The sequence below is a fragment of the Ovis canadensis genome, chromosome 7, assembly GCF_042477335.2.
Source record: "Ovis canadensis isolate MfBH-ARS-UI-01 breed Bighorn chromosome 7, ARS-UI_OviCan_v2, whole genome shotgun sequence".
Classification (NCBI taxonomy): Eukaryota; Metazoa; Chordata; class Mammalia; order Artiodactyla; family Bovidae; genus Ovis; species Ovis canadensis.
In genome coordinates, this window is record NC_091251.1 from 70,012,489 (window position 1) to 70,033,801 (window position 21,313).

Genomic DNA, 21,313 nt, shown 5'->3' on the forward strand with positions numbered 1-21,313 from the left:
CCTTCTTTTTGCACTTTAAACTCTAGATTGGTCTTTTGGAATAGATTTTTTGCAGGGTCTTGAAAACTTGAGATTTCTAGTTTCTCTGGTTCATTTCCAAAGATAGCACTTAGAAGTTTACCCTGCAATGCAGGAGACACGTGGAAGATCCCACATGCCACAGAGTAACTAAGCCTCTGTGCCGCAACTACTGAGCCCACGTGTGGCAACTGCTAAAGCCTGCGTCCCTCAAGCCCGTGCTCTGTCACAAGAGGAGCCACTGAATGAGAAGCCTGCACACTGCAACTAGAGAGTAGCTCCAGCTTGCCACAACTACAGAAGAGCCTGCCCAGTGACAGAGACCTAGCACAGCCAAAAATAAAAGGAAAAAAATTTTTTTCCCTAGTAACTCATAGAATATGGAAGGTAAAATAGGTTAAGGGATTTCAGGTGCATTGTCTTTTATAGAATATGAATAATGAAATAATAACTCATAAGAGATTGGGAAGTAAAGTTTCAGGGTGTGAAGGGAGTATCGAAGTTATAACATCATAACAAGATTCCTCCCTGGGATATGGCCCTTATAACATGGGCCATTAAAAAAGTGACTTCCTTCAAGAACATTTTCTGAGCAACCATGTACAGTTTTACTATTTCCTCAAAGAAGTTCATTGGAGGACCTTACCCCTTAAGGAAATGTGTTCAAACCTGTATATAAACAGCTTTATTAAAATCCTTAGTTCTTGGCAAGCTGAATCATTGCCACTGTGAAAATTACTGTTTGTGTCCTAGACAGCTGCTCAAGAAGCAATCCTCCACGCCTCTGGAAATGGCACGCCTTCACTGTCTAAGGACTACTGCATGCTATATAACCCTCACTGGACATCTCTTCCAAGTACCCTAGAAAATGCAGTAAGTAAATCACAGTTCCTATTTATTTATAACAAAATATTGAATGGTGAGAATGAGTGGTTATAATGTTTCAGTGTGTAACCTAATTATAACATTATGATTAATATTTATTGCTTTTGCTTTAGTATTTTTCTCTTTATGAGAAAAACAAGTTAGAAAATTAAAAAATACCTACCTCAAAGCCTGATTGTCATCAAATGTTTCTAATTTAAAAAAACGTTGTGTTAAACCAATGTTGATAACTCTCTTTGAATGCCTTTAGGGTGAAATATGATATATATATTATTAAAGACATTTCTTCTTTCCAGACTTCCACTAGTTTGATGAATCTGACTATCACACCACTCTGCAACATTTCTGATATTCCTCCTGAGGGAATAAAGAACAAAGCAGTTGTGGTACAGTGGGGAACCTGCCATTTTCTTGAAAAAGCCAAAATTGCACAAACAGGAGGTGCTGAAGCTTTGTTGGTTGCCAATAACAGTGTCCTAGTAAGTTATTAAACTATAATAACTTCTTTTGAGTTCATGATATCAAATATTACAGGAGGTGAATTATATTCTTTGTGTGTGGTTTGGGGCTGAGTGTTTTGGGGGTTTTTTTGGGTTTTGTTTTAAACTTTTTGTTTTTTATTGGGATGTAGCTGATTAACAAACAATGTTGTGGTAGATTCTGAACAGTGAAGGGTCTCAGTTCAGTTCAGTCTCTCAGTTGTGTCCGACTCTTTGCGACCCCATGGATGGCAGTTCGCCAGGCTTCCCTGTCCATCACCAACTCCCAGAGCCTACTCAAACCCATGTTCATCGAGTCGGTGATGCCATCCAACCATTTCATCCTCTGTCGTCCCCTTCTCCTCCTGCCCTCAATCTTTCCCAGCATCAGGGTCTTTTCCAGAGTCGGTTCTTCACATCAGGTGGCCAAAATATTGGAGTTTCAGCTTCAGCATCAGTCCTTCCAATGAATATTCAGGACTGATTCCTTTAGGATGGACTGATTGGGGTCTCAGCCATACATATACATGTATCCATTCTCTCCCAAATTCCCCTCTCATTCAAGCTGCCACATAACATTAAGTTGGGTTCCCTGTGCTATAGGGGCTGAGTTTTGAATAATCTGATGGTGGTAGTCCTAAACATTCTGGTTAAAATAGGTGTTTAATTGGAAAATTTTGTTTCTTTTCCACTCCTAAAATAGACAAGATATGTTAGGAACGTGTGTGTGTGTATAAATTTAAATTGATATAATTTAAACTTACGCTAAAAAGATTCCAGTTTGAATCCTTTTTAATATTATAATATTAAGAAAGAACACATGAAACATTGTTTTATAACTTAAAAAAGATATTTGTAGTTAATGAATAATTTGTACTTTATTCTGTAAATACACTAGTAGTTTGTAAGTTTTCATAATTTTTTTTTCTTTTAGTTTCCTCCCTCAGGGAACAAATCTGAATTTCTTGATGTGAAAATATTGATTGCTTTTATAAACCACAAAGACTTTAAAGATATGAAGCAGGTAAATTAATAATGATCTGTTAGATAAAGTTTATAAATAGTACAATTTTGTACTTTAAACCACTGATATTTAAATTAATATATATGTTCCATTTGCTAGTAAGATGAAACTTTCTAGTCTCAGTCAAATCTTATTCAGCCCCTCCCCATTTAGCACAAGGTGTTTCAGAGTCTTGATGTTTGAGAAACATTTTGAAACATTCAGAGTCTTGATGTTGAAACATTTCTTTTTTTGACCTTTTTAAAATCTTTGTATTATATCATTTATCTTAATCTTAAATCCAACCAATACAGTATTGTAAAGTAAAATAAAGTAAAAATAAAGATTAAAAAAAAAATCTTATGAACAAAATGTCAATGTATGAAACACCACACTTTTGCTTTTAATAAAGCAATGCCTCATAATTTTGACGAGACTATATTATGTTTTCAAAATAATTCTGTTATTCTTGACTGTCTTATATATCCTGTCCATACTAGAATGAAATTGGAATATTGCTACCATACTCTATAGTAAAAAGAAAATGAATTCCAGTGTATTAACTGTTATTTTGCATTTCAGACTCTCGGAGATAACATTATTGTGAAAATGTATTCTCCATCGTGGCCTGACTTTGACTATACTATGGTGGTTATTTTTGTAATTGCTGTATTCACTGTGGCATTAGGAGGATACTGGAGCGGGCTAATTGAATTGTAAGCTTAATTAAACTTCATTGTTTTTAAGATAAATGGTTAAAAAATTATTGTCTTTAATCATTTTCTCATGTAACAACACTTAAAGTTCTACTTGTTTGCAGAATACAGTGCTGACAACGTTAGATTGTAGGTTTGTCCTCACAGAGATCTTCAACTTTTCACTGAGAAGAAGGGAGTTGTAGGTTCCTCTTGTTCTTCTGCTGGCAAGGAAACATTGAAATTTCACCAAAGGCTCTTACATGAAAATGTTTTATTACCTCACCCAGAAAAGGTGGAGATAGTTAGCATCCTAATGTACCTATTCGCTTAGATTGGAAGAAAATAATCAGGGTGGGGAGTTTTTCAGCTCCTCCTGAGTTGAATCATTACAATGTGACTTCACCATTCTATTCAGTGCTTTAGGAATTGGATATTAATTAAGCATGTCCATATTTTAATTTAAATATAGAAATTTCAAAGGTACATGAAATTTGGATTTGTCTATTTAATAAAAACCTAAACCCAGTGTTCTTACAGTTATGTACCTTTTGCTGTAGATTAAAGCAGGCAGTGTAGTTTAGAAGAATCAATTCATTTTCATAACTCTGAGTAAAAAATTGTGCTCAGAGCACATTATTTTGTACATAAAGGACAATATGTTCACCTTGTGAATTGATCTATAGATTCCACTAAAAAGGGCTTATTTGATGCCAGCTAATGGCAGCCCACCCCAGTGTTCTTGCCTGGAGAATCCCAGGGACAGGGGAGCCTGGTGGGCTGCCGTCATGGGGTCACACAGAGTCGGACATGACTGAAGCGACTTAGCAGCAGCAGCAGCAGCAAAGCTAATAAGCTTATTTGTAATTTCTCAAAATACTAAAATTTGATTGACTTACAGTAAGAGAAATCTAACAAGCATAGATTCCTAGAGTACTGAGCTTAAAATATTTTACATATTTGGAAAACACATTTCAGCATGTGTTAGTCACATGTCTTCACATAAGTAGCCATTATATTTTGCACTATTAATCTTTATAAAGCCTAGTATGGAAGATCTCCAAAATCATTTTCTAGATCGTATGGTAAAATGTTATAATTTCTGAAAAGCTACTGATTCATTGAAAATGTTTTTCCATTTAATATAGATTCTCACTGTACTTACATTATTATGTAAATTGTTTCTTTTCTAGAGTAGTGCTGCTCAAGATGTAATGTGAATACAAACTGTTTTGGGATCTCATTCAGTTCAGTTCAGTTGCTCAGTCATGTCCAACTCTTTGTGATCCCATGCACTGCAGCACACCAGTCCTCCCTGTCTATCACCAACTCCCGGAGTCCACCCAAACCCGTGTCCATTAAAATTTTTAAAAATTCAGATTTCATAGGCTTGGGGTGAATGCTGAGATTCTGCATTTTTTAACAAACTGGTCCATGGACTTTGAGTTAGCAAGGCAAGCTTAATGTACCTGTCAGGACAGGCTCCTCCTCAAGAAAATTGAAGGTGGCAGAGCAGTACATACAAGTTGACTTAATCATAAAACATGATGATGGAGAAAAACAAACAATGTTTTGCCTTCAGTAACTAGGTTGGGAGAAGAGATATCTTTTACCTGCAGAGTTAAGGATTTTGAAATTGAAGTGACCAGTTCTAAAAGTAAGATGTGGTGGTGGTGGTTTAGTCGCTAAGTCATGTCCGACTCTTGCGACCCCATGGACTATAGCCTGCCAGGCTCCTCTGTCCCTGGGATTCTTCAGGCAAGAATACTGGAGTGGGTTGCCATTTCCTTCTCCAGGGGATCTTCCCGACCAAGGAATTGAACCCAGGTCTCCTGTATGGTAGGCAGATTCTTTACCAACTGAGCTACAAGGGAAGCCCCCAAAGTAGGATAAAGATAGAAAAAATGAAGTGTGTATGTTGTGGGTGGGAGTGACAGTATAGAGCAAGAGTATTAATCAATGGTAAAATGGAATAAGTTTCATAAAAAGTAGAATTATTGACATAAGGACCGTTTAGAACAGCATGGCTGGATTTTGAGGATATTACTTATGCTAAGTGAAATAAGTCAGACACAGATAAATACCGGAACATCTCATTTATGTGTGGAATCTTTTAAAAAATGAATTCATAGATGCAGAGAACAGATTGGTGGTTACCAGAGGTGGGGAGGTGGAGGGCGGGAAGAATGGGTGAAGGTGCTCAAGAGGTACAGACTTCCAGTCATAAGATAACTAAGTCCTGGTGACGCACAGCACAGTGGCCGTAGCGAATGACTCCTGCATATTTGAACGTTGCGAATAAAGCAGCTCTTAAAAGTTCTCATCACAAGAAAAACAAATTTTTTTAACTATGTGCTGATGGGTGTGAACTAAACTTATTGTGGTAATCATTTTGCAGTATATACAATTATCAAATCATTGTGTAGTACACCTGAAATTAATGTTATATGTCTTCTATACCTTCATTTTAAAAAAGAACACAGGAGCAATTATTTAGCAAGTAAAGAGAGTTAGACTGAAAGAGAGGGGAAAAGAGAATATGGCTTAGGAAAGGAAAGGTTTACTAGAACAGAACCTCATAACCCAGAATTAACCTGCCAAATGAAAGATGTACTGCTGTATGCAAAAAAGGAAAAATGCTTAGGTTCCATATAAAGACTTTTCAGTAGAGAGTTAAACTCCTGTTATAATGAGCCCTCATATAACTGGTGAAGAAGAAAATGGCAGCCTACTCCAGTATTCTTACCTGGAAAATCCCAGGGATAGAGGAGCCTGGCAGACTATAGCCCATGGGGTCTCAAAGAAGTCAGACACAACTGAGCAACTGAGCATGCATGCATATAACTAGTCCTCATCATAAACTCAAGATGACAGGAAAGAAAGCTTAGCTTCCTATTGCCTGTGGCTCTCAACCTGATTTGAATACAGTTTTTTAAAAAAAGATGAGTTGTATTATTTTAACATGATGTAAACCTAAAATATATTTTCCTTCAATAAATTACCTGGTATAAATTGAATATGAATATATAACCTTTTGGTAATTATGCCTTATATGGGTTCTGTGATAGAAATGTCCTTAAATAAATGTTTGCAATGAATTTATCCAAAGGTGGGCATGTTTTCCCACTCAAGTACCACTTTTGTTGAAACTCTGTCAATGCCCTGTCATCTGGCTCTACAGTTTCAGGGAAGTACTGTGTGTTCCTCCTCAAACCTTCTCCCTGCTCCTTTCCCAGGCAGCCTCCCTAGAGTCACAGATGCATGGAATAGTAACCATCCTGATACCCAGTTTTCTGATAAGAAAGTGGCATGTTGATAAATAAGCAGCTTAGCAAATGTACCAGTTGATAGAAATAAATCTTTTTTTTTTAACCTAAAGTTTATATTTAGCCCAGACCTGGTGAAAAGGATCAGGATATATGAAAAAGAAACGGAACACCATTTTACACTTGATCTTAGCCAAAAGGCCAAGAAGCAATCGGGAATACCATTTTAGTAAACCAGAGTTGAAGGGACTGGTGCCAGAAAAGTACGTTAGTGGCTTCTGTATAACTGGGAAGAGATAAGGTGACAGAACAGAAACTGACTGTTCAATTAAAGAAGCTTGTGACCCTTTCCTCTTCAGCTCCTGTGTCTGCCTTTCACTAGTTGTGTGACCCCAGAAGGGGTATTGGGAGAATTAGAAACTATATTTTGCTACCTTGAATCAAGGTAGGACAAAGCTATGTCTTGAACTTCTTTTGAATCCTTCATAATATGTTGATGAGCACCAAACAGACTTACAGTAAATACTGAGCTGACTGATAGAATAAGTTAGTGTTTTACATTGAAGAGAAGCTAATTTTAAAAGTAGTTTACTGTCTGCAAGTTGGTAATATTATGTGTATAAAAAGAATTGGTTTTTATTTTAAACATTACATCAGTGTAGTTTCCAAATTAGATAATATAAACATCACCAAAACATAAATTTTTTATGTAATAAATAGCTTCTGTTTCAACAGTTTTGTCTCCAGAAAAAAGTAGTTTCATAAGTTAATAACACCGACTCTGAATTATAGAGAGTTTTTACTTCTAGATTTATTTCTTCATGGTGTATAACTTTTCAAGTATATTAACTTTGTAATCAGAAACAACTTTAAGTTAATATTACAGATAGATTTTAAAAATGACTGTACTTGGCAGAGATTGCTGAAGTTTTGTGTGTGTTTATGCAGAGAAAACATGAAGGCAATGACAAATACTGAAGATAGAGAAATGAAGAAAAAGAAGGAAGAATACTTTACTTTTAGCCCTCTAACAGTTATAATATTTGTGGTCATCTGCTGTATTATGATGGTCTTACTTTATTTCTTCTACAAATGGTTGGGTAAGAAATCATTTTATATTTGCTACTGTTTAGCATACAATCTTTTCATTTTCTTTGCCAGATTTATCTTTTCCTTTAAGGCATTCAACTGGAAAACTTAAGTGAATAATTAAAAAGTGATATTAACTTTTTAAACTGTCAAAAATGTTAGCTCCCTGTTCCTCTGAGATTAAAAAAAAATTCTGATTTAAAATACACTGTGACTCAAAATAAGAACACTTCTTCATGGGCAACCTGAAAGAATTGCTATGGTCCCTAAGTTTTCCTCTCTGCAGATAAAGCATAATAGACTGGTATCTAAGCAGCAGACTAAGGATTTCTTGGTAGCTATATACAGTTACATGAAATCTAATAGAAGATTATTCAAATTATGAATTTATTGCTTCTACTTACTCCTAAAGTGTGATTGGTCCTTTTTTTCAGTTTGCAAATCAAAATAGAGTATTGCTTAAATTTTGTTTTACTTGTGTGAACATTTAAGATCATACTACATCTAAAAACACACAGGTGCTTGCTTCTAGTCTAGAGAGTAAATGATACTTTTTCCTTTAGGAAGGAAAGGGTCATGGCTTGCCCATCCCCTGAACACTCTACTTAGTGTTCTGATAAGATGGAAATTTGCCATTTGTAGCCAACACGTAGCAGAAAGAGAAGGGAGCACAGGGAAAAAGAGAGTGTGCCTAATGAGAATTAGCAAAAACCCTTTGTGAAAACCACCACCGGCTACAAAATGTTTATTTAGAGAATAATAGTATAAGTTTCTGGAGTAGAAAACTGAGGCCTCAGGTTAGTTTCACCTTAGTTTTCAATTTCTCCTCTCCTATGGTAGCAGTTTTAAAACTATACTTATATATATTTCCAATTAGAAAAATTATTCTTGGAATATCACTCATTTCAATATGTTGTTGGGAGAGTGGATACCAGTGGGGTATTTATATTATGTCGTCATTGCACAGCTAATTTTTCTGTTTTAAATTCTCAGCCTTCAATTGTGTGTCTGACCCTCAGTTGATATATTTAGTGGTCTTTGATAGAACAAAGAGATTTCTCTACTTTACCCTAAAAGCATGTTTTAGTTTTTGGTAAGGGATTTCCTTAAACTCATCACTATTTAAAAATTGACCCTGTTTGTAACTGTAATTTTCAGTGTAGGAGGAAGAAGATCATTAAACCTCATGCTTATCCCAAGACATGGGGTCTAATTATGACTCTGACAATTTTGTGTGATATTGTGAAATTTAATACACTTTCAAATGGTTCCTTATGGCTAAAATTGATGCCATTTCTTAATATGTTCAATGTATTAAATTGCTAAGATTCTCCATACCGTCTTATATTAAGTCATGTTCAAGAAAGTAACTAAAGATAGTTATATTTGCCAAATTCTCTCTCATGCCAAATCATTTTCTTAGGTATAGTAGGACACTACAACTCTGGTATGGCTTCCACAGCATGACTTCCACTAGAGTTTAAAATCTTGGTTTGGAGACCTTTGGTGGATGACCAAACAAACTCAACTTGGCAATCTTTGATTGTCAATCTTACTACTTAGGCTGTTATATATATGCAATAATAACAAATAATAAGCCAATGAAAAAATAATTTGTCCAAGATCACCAATTAGAAAGTGGTTAATTTACTGCCCCTTATTTACTGTCTCTAGTTTGCTGTCTTTTCTCACATATAAAACAAAGTTATAGTTTTCTGAAATCTAGTGGAATTTTCAAAATTCAGTTAAAATGTGTATTTCCATTGTAAAATTTCGAGAAATCTCACAAAGTAATACTTTAAGAGCATGATAATTTCTTCCTGTTTTTAACAACAGCAAGATCAAATGTTTTTAATTTTAAGTAGTTTTCAACGCAGTATAGCTAATAGAGAAAAACATTTGTGTATTTTAATACCTTAGTATCATATCCAGACAATGAGGTCTGTTTAAGTGGATTTGGTTTTACCACATGTGAAGTTATTAGAGATGAATTTCCCATAGGAAAATATAGACATCATGATTAATGTCTAAAGTAGGTGGAAGTTCTCATCTTTAAGCTTTTTAAACATATTTTAGGGACACATGTGTACCTATGGCCGATTCATGTTGATGTATGGCAAAAGCCACCACAATATTGTAAAATAATTGTCCTTCAATTAAAATAAATTAATTTTTTAAAAAAGTAAAACATTTCCACTAAAAAAATAAATAAAAAGTATTTTAAGCGGTTTATTAATTCTTCCATTTAAATACAAATGTCTACAACTCACTTCATAGACATCTTTAACAAACATGTGACTTTGAATCATTGAATGATAAAATGCATAACTACTAACATAAATCCTAGCAATGTTGTTTTAGGTCAGTCTCTGAAGGCAAAAGAAATAAAAACAAAAATAAGCAAATGGGACCTAATAAAACTTAAAGCTTTTACATAGCAAAGGAAACCGTAAACAAAACTGAAAGACAGCGTATGAACTGGGAGAAAATGTTTGCAAAAGATGCAACCAGCAGGGGTTAGTATCTAAAATACACAAATGGCTCATATAATTCAATATCAAAAAAACAAACAACCCAATCAGAAAAAGGGCAGAAGACCTAAATAGACATTTCTCCAAAGATGACATACAAATGGCCTATAGGCACATGAGAAGATGCTTAGCATCACTGATTATTAGAGAAATGCAGATCAAAACTACATGAGATTTCATCTCACACCTGTCAGAATGGCCAGCTTCAAAAAGTCTACAAATAATATTTTTGAGAGGGTGTGGAGAAAAGGGAACCCTCCTGTCACTGTTGATGGGAATATAAATTGGTGTGGCCGCTATGGAAAACAGTATGGAGGTTCCTTAAAAACTAGAAATGGAGCTAACATATGATCTAGCAATTCCACGTCCGTGTATTTATTCTCAGAAAACAAAAAACTAAATAGAACATATATATGCATCCTTACGTTCATTAGGAGCTTCCCTGGCAGCTCAGACAGTAAAGAATCTGCCTGTGTTGCAGGAGACCCAGGCTCAATCCCTGAGTTGGGAAAGTTCCCTGGAGTAGGAATTGGCAACCCACTCCAGTATTCTTGCCTGGAGAATTCCATGGACAGAGTAGGCTGGTGGGCTACAGTCCACGGGGTCACAAAGAGTCAGACACAACTGAGCAGCTAATACTTTCTTTCTACTTCTATGTTCATTGTGGTGTTATTTACAATAGCCAATTTATGGAAGTAACCTAAATGCTTATCAATAGCTGAATGGGTAAAGAAGGTATGAGATATATATAATATGGAATATGACTCAGTCGTTAAAGAACAATGAAATAACGCTATTTGCAGTAACGTGGGTGAACCGAAAGATTATTACGCTAAGAAAGACAAATATAATATGATATCATGTATGTGGTATCTAAAAAATAATACAGATCAGTTTATTTACAAATAAACATAGACATATAAAAGAAATTTACAATTAAAGGGGAAAGGGAAGGGATAAAGGGATAAAGTAGCAGTATAAGATTAACATATATCCCACTATCTATTATAAACAATGAGTATTATATAGCACAGGGAACTATATTTAGTATCTTGTAATAGCCTATAATGGAAAAGAATCTGAAGCTGTACACCTGAAACTAATACAGTATTGTAAATCAACTGTAATAGTAAAATTTTTTTAAAAAAGAAAAAAAATTGCAGAGCCAGCCTCAGCCCGTAAAGAAATCCTAGTAGTATGTAGTGGAACTGAAACAACACATGAAATACCACCCTTAAAGCTCAAGATCTAAGTGTGTTCAGTTTAGTAACCAATTCAGATTATGATATGGTCACTGAATTGAAAGTATTATGATCCAATAAGAAAGCTAAAGAATATTAATTGTATAAAAGTTTTCTTACCGTGTTTCCTTATCATGTTTCCTCTATTCTCATATAATTTGGTGTCTTTTTTTCTAGTTTATGTTATGATAGCAATTTTCTGCATAGCATCAGCGATGAGTCTGTACAACTGTCTTGCTGCACTAGTTCGTAAGATACAATGTGGACAATGCACGTATGTATCTCTTGTGAGGAAGCCCATAATACTGGTTTTTGTAATTTAAAACAATAGGAAAAATAGGACCTTTTTTATAAACCTGTGAAGTCCAGTATACATGTTGCTATTTTAATTAAAAATAATTAAAATTAAATAAAATTAAAAATTCACTTGCCCAGTCCCATTAGCCACATTTCAAGTGCTAAATAACCATATGTGGCTAATGGCTGTGGTATTGGACAGCACAGATATAGAGCATTTTCATCAACACAGTTCTGTTGAACTGGTGAATATTTTATTATGTATCATTCATAGTAATTAAAGTCAAGGCTTTAAAATTGAGGTTTCAAAAACTTTCTTCTCACTGTGGCAAACATTCATTTGTTACATTAAGTGAACATTGTATTTCATTTTTAGGATAAATTAATGTATTTCAAACTGTCTTTTAGGATTACCTGTCGGGGCAAGAGCATTGAAGTGAGACTTATTTTTCTCTCTGGACTGTGCATAGCAGTAGCTGTTGTTTGGGCTGTATTTCGAAATGAAGATAGGTATGAATACTCATTATATTTCCTTTTAGGTTAGACTAAGGATAGGTTGTTTCATATCTAGCCTTGATAATTGTTCGTTATGGATTTTTTCCCCCAGAACATCCTAGTCTGTTTTTTTTTTTTTTTCATCCTAGTCTTGAAACATACTAAATACTTAAATAAAGAAATCTTGTGCTAATGGATTTGAGGTTGTCTAGAGAAGGAAATATAAACTAGGCTTTAAACATCTAAACTGAAATAGGCTCCAAAAATATACTTATTTATGGTATAGCCACACAGTGAAGTGCAACGCAGCTGTCAAAAATGAAGATTTCTGTGAATTGATATGCAGTGATTTCCAGGATTTATTTTTAACTGAAAAGAGCCAAATATGCAAGAATATCTAGCATATGCTACCTTTCATGTGAGAAAGAAAGAAATATAATAAAATATATAGGTTTCTATCTATTTGCAGGAAGAAAACCAGAAAATAATTTTAACAGTTTATTAATAAAATTATTAAAACCCCAAAGGATTTAATGGCCCAAAATTTGGGAGGAGAGTTCATACAATTGTAGGCAGCTCCAAGTATGATAATCAGTTGATAATTATTCATGTTAGTTGTCAGTTTCTGGTAGAGTTTGATGTATAGCTCTCATTTCCTTTATGCTTTAGCTATCTGGAAGTATATTAACATCATATTCTTTGTTATGAGCTATCTTTCTAAAAAGAGACATGTAAAATTCAAAGATTAAGGATAAATATGCACTTTTGTCTGATATACTTTCTTCTGAAGCAGGCTTTCAACTTTTTCTTAGTGCAGTAGTATTCATTATTCTCAGTTCAGTCGCTCAGTTGTGTCCGACTCTTTGCGACCCCATGAACGCAGCACACCAGGCCTCCCTGTCCATCACCAACTCCCAGAGTCCACCCAAACCCATGTCCACCGAGTCGATGATGCCGTCCAACCATCTCATCCTCTGTCGTCCCCTTCTCCTCCTGCCCTCAATCTTTCCCAGCATCAGGGTCTTTTCCAATGAGTCAGCTCTTCACAATCAGGTGGCCAAAGTATTGGAGTTTCAGCTTCAACATCAGTCTTTCCAATGAATACCCAGAACTGATCTTTAGGATGGACTGGTTGGACTTGCAGTCCAACCTTGCAATCCAAGGGACTCTCAAGAGTCTTCTCCAACACGACAGTTCAAAAACATCAATTCTTCAGCCCTCAGCTTTCTTTATGGTCCAACTCTCACATCCATACTTGACTACTGAGAAAAATAATAGCTTTGACTAGTCGGCAAAGTAATGTCTCTGCTTTTTAATATGCTGTCTAGGCTGGTCATAACTTTCCTTCCAAGGAGCAAGCATCTTTTAATTTCATTGCTGCAGTCACCATCTGCAGTGATTTTGGAGACCAGAAAAATAAAGTCAGCCACTGTTTCCACTGTTTCCCCATCTATCTGCCAGGAAGTGATGGGACCGGATGCCATGATGTTAGTTTTCTGAATGTTGAGCTTTAAGTCAACTTTTTCACTCTCCTCTTTCACTTTCATCAAGAGGCTCTTTATTTCTTCTTCACTTTCTGCCATAAGGGTGGTGTCATCTGCATATCTGAGATTATTGATATTTTTCCCGGCAGTCTTGATTCCCGCTTGTGCTGGAGGATTCCAGCTTGTGCTTCCTCCAGCCCAGCGTTTCTCATGATGTACTCTGCATATAAGTTAAAAAAGCAGGGTGACAATATACAGCCTTGACTATTCTACTAGAACAATAAAATATGGGGACTGTAACAGGTTTTTCTGTTGTTATAACAGCTACTTCATAGTCAAATCATAGCAATTGAACAGTATTGCTTTAATGATACTTTTCTTTTGAAACACTCCGCTTAAAAATAACTGAGTAAAACAATAGAGGAATTTCTTTTGATTTTAGGTGGGCTTGGATTTTACAGGATATCTTGGGGATTGCTTTCTGTCTGAATTTAATTAAAACACTGAAGTTACCCAACTTCAAGGTAAAGTAGACTACTTTGCTAGCTAAAGTATTGTTTTCTTTTTAAAACAACTTTATTAAGGTATAATTTACATTTAATTAAATGTACCTATTTTAAGTGTACAGATTATCAAAACTTTACAAATATGTAACTTTGTAACCACTATCCCAATCGATTATAAAATATTTCTTACCTCATCAAAAGCTCTATCATGCCCTTTATCAATTAGTCCTAATCCCCAACCCAAGAAACCACTGATTTTCTACATAAAATATTTTTAATCATTCACATAGTATGCCAAATTCATATAATCTGTACAAGACTAAAATAAGGAAGAACATTTCTTTGCTTCAGTGATTCTTTTTTAAAAGAGTGGGTTGAAGCAGATAAAATTTTAATGTGATTTATAGAATAAAACTACAAATAGTAATAAACATTAAATCCCTTAAAAATAGTGTTTAAATGTATGTTACATGTTTATTTGTATTTGTAAAATAATATCTCTTAATTTAAATTTGAGAAGTTTGACCTTTAAATTTGTTTCTTTCTTCAACAGTCATGTGTGATACTTCTAGGCCTTCTCCTCCTCTATGATGTATTTTTTGTTTTCATAACACCATTCATCACAAAGGTATGATATTTTTAAATGCATAGGAGACATACTAAATGATTAGAATCTTAAATATGCTCTTAAAGTATTGATTTTCCAGATGTTTACCATTGATTGGGTTCTAATTCTCTTAAGAGAATTGTCATTGAAATTGGCCTTTTAATAGAGGATATTTTTAAGGCTTTACACCATTTTGCTAAAAAAAAAAAAGCCTCCTGATGGATGTAAACATGAGAATGTCTATGAATTTTCTTCCTACACATTTTAAAGTAACTTTTCCTCCTATTAGAAAACAATAAATATTTGCTGTAGATAATACAGACAGCAAAAAAGAATGAAAAGATGTCATTGCTTCTTTCATTTCTGTAACCCTAGCGTGAGACTAAGAAAGAGCCCAACGCTGGAAGTCTAGAGACCTAAAGTGTAGATCTGTAACTTTATAACCCTGAGCTGCTAGTCACTTAGCCCTCAGTTTCCTAATCATTTGAGTGAGGGAGTATTGCTAGCATTCTATCCTCTGTTTCCATCAGCAGAATTCTTTCGGTTCCTTCTGCAAAAATCCAACCTAACTTTTCTATATGAAAGAGGTCCCATCTATTCAGAATATGTGCAAAGGCCAGGGAGGGCCTGTCGTCAGGAGAAACTAGACCCAGGGGCACATACTCTTCCTTCCTGCTTCTGTCCACCTTTTCATTGTCTCAGACTGGCTTTTTCCATGAGGTTAGAATTGTAGTAACTTGAAACTCCTAGGCCATCTATTCCCAGCTATACCACTAGCTCCTCAATAAAATCATGGTGCTGTCCTTAGAATAAGGGAAAGGTGTTGGGTAAGTGTGGTAGTCCTTCATTATTGGCCCAGTTTTCCACCTTGTCCCTATTCCTATCTCATGAATGTGTTATTAATTATTGCTTAATTCTTCTACCTTGTCCCTATTCTTATCTCATGAATATATTACTAATTATTGCTTAATTCTTCTACTTTTCCCATTTTGAGTCTCACTTTCTAACTTTATATCATTTTTTTATCCTTTGTCACTTTCATATATTTAGTATTTTATAATGACTGTTTTTCCCCTAGTAGTTCTTTATTCTTTAACCTCTGCTATCTGTGAAATATCTGTATTTCTGGTACTGGCTATGATGGCATAAGACAAACATATGCCCCACTGGGGAGCTAAAATTGCAACTAGGTAACAAGTGTAATTAACTGTCCCCAAATACTAGTACCTTTACATGCTTTAATGGTGAGCCATCTGGCTCATTGACTTAATTTGCAATGGTAACCTAAAAAAAGCATAGAACTAGTATTAGGAATTATAGCAAAAGCTGTTAATTTACTAAAGCATATTTTGAAGTTCAGTCCAAACTTGTTCTAGCTTGTGTCAATTTATTTGGTTTAAAAATGTTTCTATAAGTCACTCCATCACAGAACTCATAATGAAAGTAAAGCACTCTCTTTACAAAACCATTCCCATAGGTTAATGGGTAGTCATATGGGAAGTCATTTAGGCTTCCCTGGTGGCTCACACGGTAAAGAATCTGCCTGCAGTTGCAGGAGCCCAAGGTTTGATTCCTGGGTCGGGAAGATCCCCTGGAGAAGGAAATGGCAACCCACTCCAGTATTCTTGCCTGGAGAATTCCACGGCCAAGAGGAGCCTGACGGGTTACAGTTCATTGTGTTGCAAAGAGTTGGACACGACTAAGTGATTAACACTTTCATGCCATATAACACTTACATGCACAGTGAACATAAAAGCTATAACTAAACTCTTTTCTAAAAGTAAATTTTCCATTATGTTTTTACACTAGTGTCACTTTATAAATGCCAAACTTGTCTGCCAGCAAACTATGTCCATTTTGTACACATAAAAATGTCAGGATTTTAAAAGTATATATGGTAATAGTAAAGATGTCTTTGAGTCTTCTTTCTTGTGTGGTTAGAGAATTTTTCTTCTTCTTTTTTTCCATCTTCGATCCCACTGACTGGAAACGTGACTTCTAGTCATCTGATCCAATGGAAAAGACTGACGTGCTCTTTGGAGTTCACTCTTGTAGATTTACCTCAACACTGTCTTCTCAGTCTGGTTTGTCAGGCAAATCAATATGAAAACCAGATACATGATTTCTGATTTTTGTGGTTTTCACTGAAAATTTCAAGAATTAAATCTTAGGCATTCTAAATCACTTCCTGACCCTGGTGTTAGTAGATTTTTAATGAGTTGGCAGGGCAGGTAGCCATAGGAGTACAGGTAGTAAGAGCCTGTCTTTTTTTTTCTTCATCTGTCACCATACTTCATATAGTGTCTTGCAAATAGTAGTTTCTCAGGTAGATATCTTTGAATGTATGAGAGGATGTCAGTAATGGTCTTCAATTAAGTGTTTTAAATAACAATTTGAAAATGAACCAAAATAAACTCTTTATCTGGAAATTGAATCACATCATGGGAGTTTCCTGTAAGCAACTGTATTTAATATTAGTTTATTTTCATAAACTCCTGTGATTTAACCCTTCTGTAACCCAAAGCTTAACATGAGAAAAAGATTTCTGTAGCCAAGGAATTTATTCTTTTTTCTACTCAACTCAGTATCAGTGAAATCCTCTTAAAAATAAACTCAAGTAATTTATTTTATGCTCCCCACCCACATGGAAAATAGTAGAGCTAATCAATCAAATTCTCCTAAAAATTCAGCATTTATTTATCTTCCCATGACCTGTTTGGGGCATTATTTTAAGTGTAAGGTGGGTGCTCATGCAGTCTTAGCTTGCTACAGCTAAATGTTTCCCCTCTCCCCAGTAGACTTTACTATCCAGGAAAGAACTTTTTAATGATTTCTCACACAGCCCACATAAAAAGACCTTAGACATGCACAACGAAAAAATTCTGCTAAGGTTAATGTTTTGATTGGTGCATTAAGAGCAGGCAAAGCTGAAACTGGACAAGAGTCAGGATAGAGAAATGTTCTCAGGTTCTTTAGGGCTTGATCTTTTCAAGTTTGGCTTCATTGTTATTGTGGTGAGTAGACAGAAGGTTAAATGTATATTTAAATAAAGCCATTGATTTATTACAAATCTGTATATAAAAAATTTCAATATTTCTTCTGTCTCTGTTCATTGTTATTGCTAAAAATGACACATAGTATATGGCATAATATAAGTATAAGCACTTAAAATGTATAGCCCATAGAAGAAATGCTAGATATTAGTTGTCAGTATAAATCAGTGCTCAAACCTTCAGTTGAATAATTTTTGTGTGGTTTATCTGTAAGTTTCTATTATTTGTTGAGCTCTAATAAAGTGGATAGTGTGCTAGGTGAAATTTGTTTTAGGTAACTCCAATTTTTGCCATCTACAGAGACCATTTTAGGAAAAAATCAGTCTTCAGATGACTTTCCATCAGCTTATGGTAGGCCATAGCCGTGGCAGTAGATCATGAACGTGTGTGTGTGTGTCCGACTCTTTGCGACCCCAAGGACTGGGGCCCCCCAGGCGCCTCTGTCCATGGGATTTCCCAGGCAAGAATACTGGAGTGGGTTGCCATTTCCTTCTCCAGGGGATCTTCCCGACCCAGGGATCGAACCCACGTCTCTCGAGTCGGCTGCATTGGCAGTCAGGCTCTTTACTGCTAGCGCCACCTGGGAAGCCCTAGGTCGTGAATACTAGGAGGTTGTTCACTTTAAGTGATTGAACAGTTTCTTTTACCTTTCTTACTTTTAGAATGGTGAGAGTATCATGGTTGAACTTGCAGCTGGACCTTTCGGAAACAATGAAAAGGTAGGGGTGGCAGTTACGTACAGATGGCTGCCAGTGTATATGTGTGTCCAGTTAATAATTTTGCCTTCCTGTGTAATTCATTGGTCATGTAGTGCATGTTAAGGTATTGTAAAGCTTTGTTTCTCACAAAATATAGCCCTTTTGTTAGTTATTCTAAATTATTAAATACCTATTGACTTGGGTTTCATCCTAGAATGATGGAAACTTGGTGGAAGCCACTGCTCAACCATCAGCTCCCCATGAGAAAGTAAGGATTGTATTTCAGATATGTTCATTGGACTTTAAATCATACCCTCTCAGACAAGACTCTTCTTTGGGGGAAAAAATCCAGATTGTGAAAAAAAAAAAAAAATCTCTTTCAAGGCCTGAGTCCTCTAATTTTGGTAAAAAGGAAAGAAAAAACGTTAGATATGGGGATACTGGATTAATACTCTTAACCCTACATGTGTGTTGGGTTTTGTTTTTCTGTAACTACATATCTATGTCTTTCAAGCTTTCTATACATTCAGAGTATATATATGATTAATTTATGTTCTCTGATTTCAAGCTTTTTTCCCCTCATATTTCTAAAATGTTAATTTTAAACATTAAGTTATTCTAACATCAATCCTTTCCTTTCTGAAGATGTGGGTAAAGATTCCTAAGAGGTTTATTGGTGGTCTCTCTCTTTTTTTTTGTAATTACAGTTACCAGTAGTCATCAGGGTACCAAAACTGGCCTATTTCTCAGTAATGAGTGTCTGTCTCATGCCAGTTTCAATATTGGGTTTTGGAGACATCATTGTACCAGGTAAGCAATTGTTTGTAACAATTTGAGTGAAAATAGACTGATGATTTAAAATTTTCAGATGTGCAGTATCATATATCAGATGTTAAAAGTTACCTGATCTTTAAGTATTTCTGGCTAATGCTAGAGCTAGGATCAGTGACAGGAACGGAGAAAAAGTGTTCTGATGGATAGAAGATAAAGCCCAAATAGTAACAACCAAAGTATATCTCCCATGGCTCAAAAAATGCCTTAGAAGAAGTAACTAGGATCAATTTGACCTCTTCCCCAAGAAAGTATATAATAAATCCCCTTTAAAAGTTGAATTTAATAATGCCAAATGTATTATAATTTCTGTTACTTATATTTTAAAACAATAGTTATTTGTTCAAACTAAGTTCTTTGAACTAAGCAAGGTCGTGTAGGGCACTATAATACCAAAAAAAATACAGTGTGTGGTGGACTTGATTGCCTTCTACTAGAATGTCTGCTATGACAGTTACTGCAGTTTGGCCTATAGAATAAACTTAATCCCAGCCCAGGAATAACATAGTATTCAGTTCAATTCATCACTCAGTCGTGTCTGACTCTGCAACCCCATGAACCACAGCACGCCAAGGCCTCCTTGTCCATCAATTCCTGGAGTCCACCCAAACCTATGTTCATCGAGTCGGTGATGCCATCCAACCATCTCATTCTCTGTCATCCACTTCTCCTCCTGCCCTCAATCCTTCCCAGCATCAGGGTCTCTTCAGATGAGTCAACTCTTCTCATCAGGTGGCCAAAGTATTGGAGTTTCAGCTTCAGCATCAGTCCCTCCAACGAACACCTAGGACTGATTTCCTTTAGAATGGACTGGTTGGATCTCCTTGCAGTCCAAGGGACTCTCAAGAGTCTTCTCCAACACCACAGTTCAAAAGCATCAATTCTTCAGAGCTCAGCCTTCTTAAATAGTCCAATTCTCACATCCATACATGACCATTGGAAAAACCATATCCTTGACTAGACAGACCTTTGTTGGCAAAGTAATGTCTCTACTTTTTAATATGCTATCTAGATTGGTCATAACTTCCTTCCAAGGAGCAAGTGTCTTTTAATTTCATGGCTGCAGTCACCATCTGCAGTGATTTTGGAGCCCAGAAAAATAAAGTCAGCCACTGTGTCCACTGTTTCCCCATCTATTTGCCATGAGGTGATGGGACCAGATTGCTATGATCTTAGTTTTCTGAATGTTGAGCTTTAAGCCAACTTTTTCACATTCCTATTTCACTTTCATCAAGAGGCTCTTTAGTTCTTCTTCACTTTCTGCCATAAGGGTGGTGTCATCTGCATATCTGAGGTTATTGGTATTTCTCCCGGCAATCTTGATTCCAGCTTGTGCTTCATCCAGATCCAGCCCAGCGTTTCTCATAATGTACTCTGCATATAAGTTAAATAAGCAGGGTGACAATATACAGCCTTAACATGCTGCTTTTCCTATTTGGAACCAGTCTGTTGTTCCATGTCCAGTTCTAACTGTTGCTTCCTGACCTGCATACTGGTTTCTCAGGAGATAGGTCAGGTGGTCTGGTATGCCTATCTCTATCAGAATTTTCCACAGTTTATTGTGATCCACATAGTCAAAGGCTTTGGCATAGTCAGTAAAGCAGAAATAGATGTTTTTCTGGAACTCTCTTGCGTTTTCGACGATCCAGGAGATGTTGGCAATTTGATCTCTGGTTCCCCTGCCTTTTCTAAAACCAGCTTGAACATCTGGAAGTTCATGGTTTATGTACTCCTGAAGCCTGGCTTGGAGAATTTTGAGCATTACTTTACTAGTGTGTGAGATGAGTGCAATTGTTCGGTAGCTTGAGCATTCTTTGGCATTGCCTTTCTTTGGGATTGGAATGAAAACTGATCTTTTCCAGTCCTGAGGCCACTGCTGAGTTTTCCAAATTTGCTGGCATATTGAGTACAGTACTTTCACAGCATCGTCTTTCAGAATTTGAAATAGCTCAACTGGAATTCCATCACCTCCACTAGCTTTGTTCGTAGTGATGCCTCCTAAGGCCCACTTGACTTCACATTTCAGGATGTCTGGGTCTAGGTGAATGATCACACCATCGTGATTATCTGGGTCGTGAAGATCTTTTTTGTACAGTTCTTCTGTGTATTCTTGCCACCTCTTCTTAATATCTTCT

At 35.8% G+C, this 21,313-nt stretch overlaps 1 protein-coding gene across 4 annotated transcripts in view; it reads left to right on the forward strand.

The window, feature by feature from the left end:
• The window catches only part of SPPL2A (signal peptide peptidase like 2A), a 55,794-nt gene that overhangs the window by 21,105 nt on the left and 13,376 nt on the right, over positions 1-21,313 (forward strand). Inside the window, exons 2-13 of one of the 4 annotated variants that reach the window (XM_069596545.1) lie at positions 776-891; positions 1,200-1,382; positions 2,317-2,406; positions 2,968-3,101; positions 7,295-7,446; positions 11,385-11,481; positions 11,913-12,014; positions 13,926-14,007; positions 14,543-14,617; positions 18,312-18,368; positions 18,562-18,615; positions 19,055-19,157. In XM_069596545.1, coding sequence (XP_069452646.1) covers positions 841-891; positions 1,200-1,382; positions 2,317-2,406; positions 2,968-3,101; positions 7,295-7,446; positions 11,385-11,481; positions 11,913-12,014; positions 13,926-14,007; positions 14,543-14,617; positions 18,312-18,368; positions 18,562-18,615; positions 19,055-19,157 — 1,180 coding nt within the window. In that variant the 5' untranslated portion in view covers positions 776-840. Of the gene's footprint in view, positions 1-771; positions 892-1,199; positions 1,383-2,316; positions 2,407-2,967; positions 3,102-7,294; positions 7,447-11,384; positions 11,482-11,912; positions 12,015-13,925; positions 14,008-14,542; positions 14,618-18,311; positions 18,369-18,561; positions 18,616-19,054; positions 19,158-21,313 lie in introns of all 4 variants that reach the window. The other 3 variants (XM_069596543.1, XM_069596546.1, XM_069596544.1) reach the window with 3 other exon arrangements.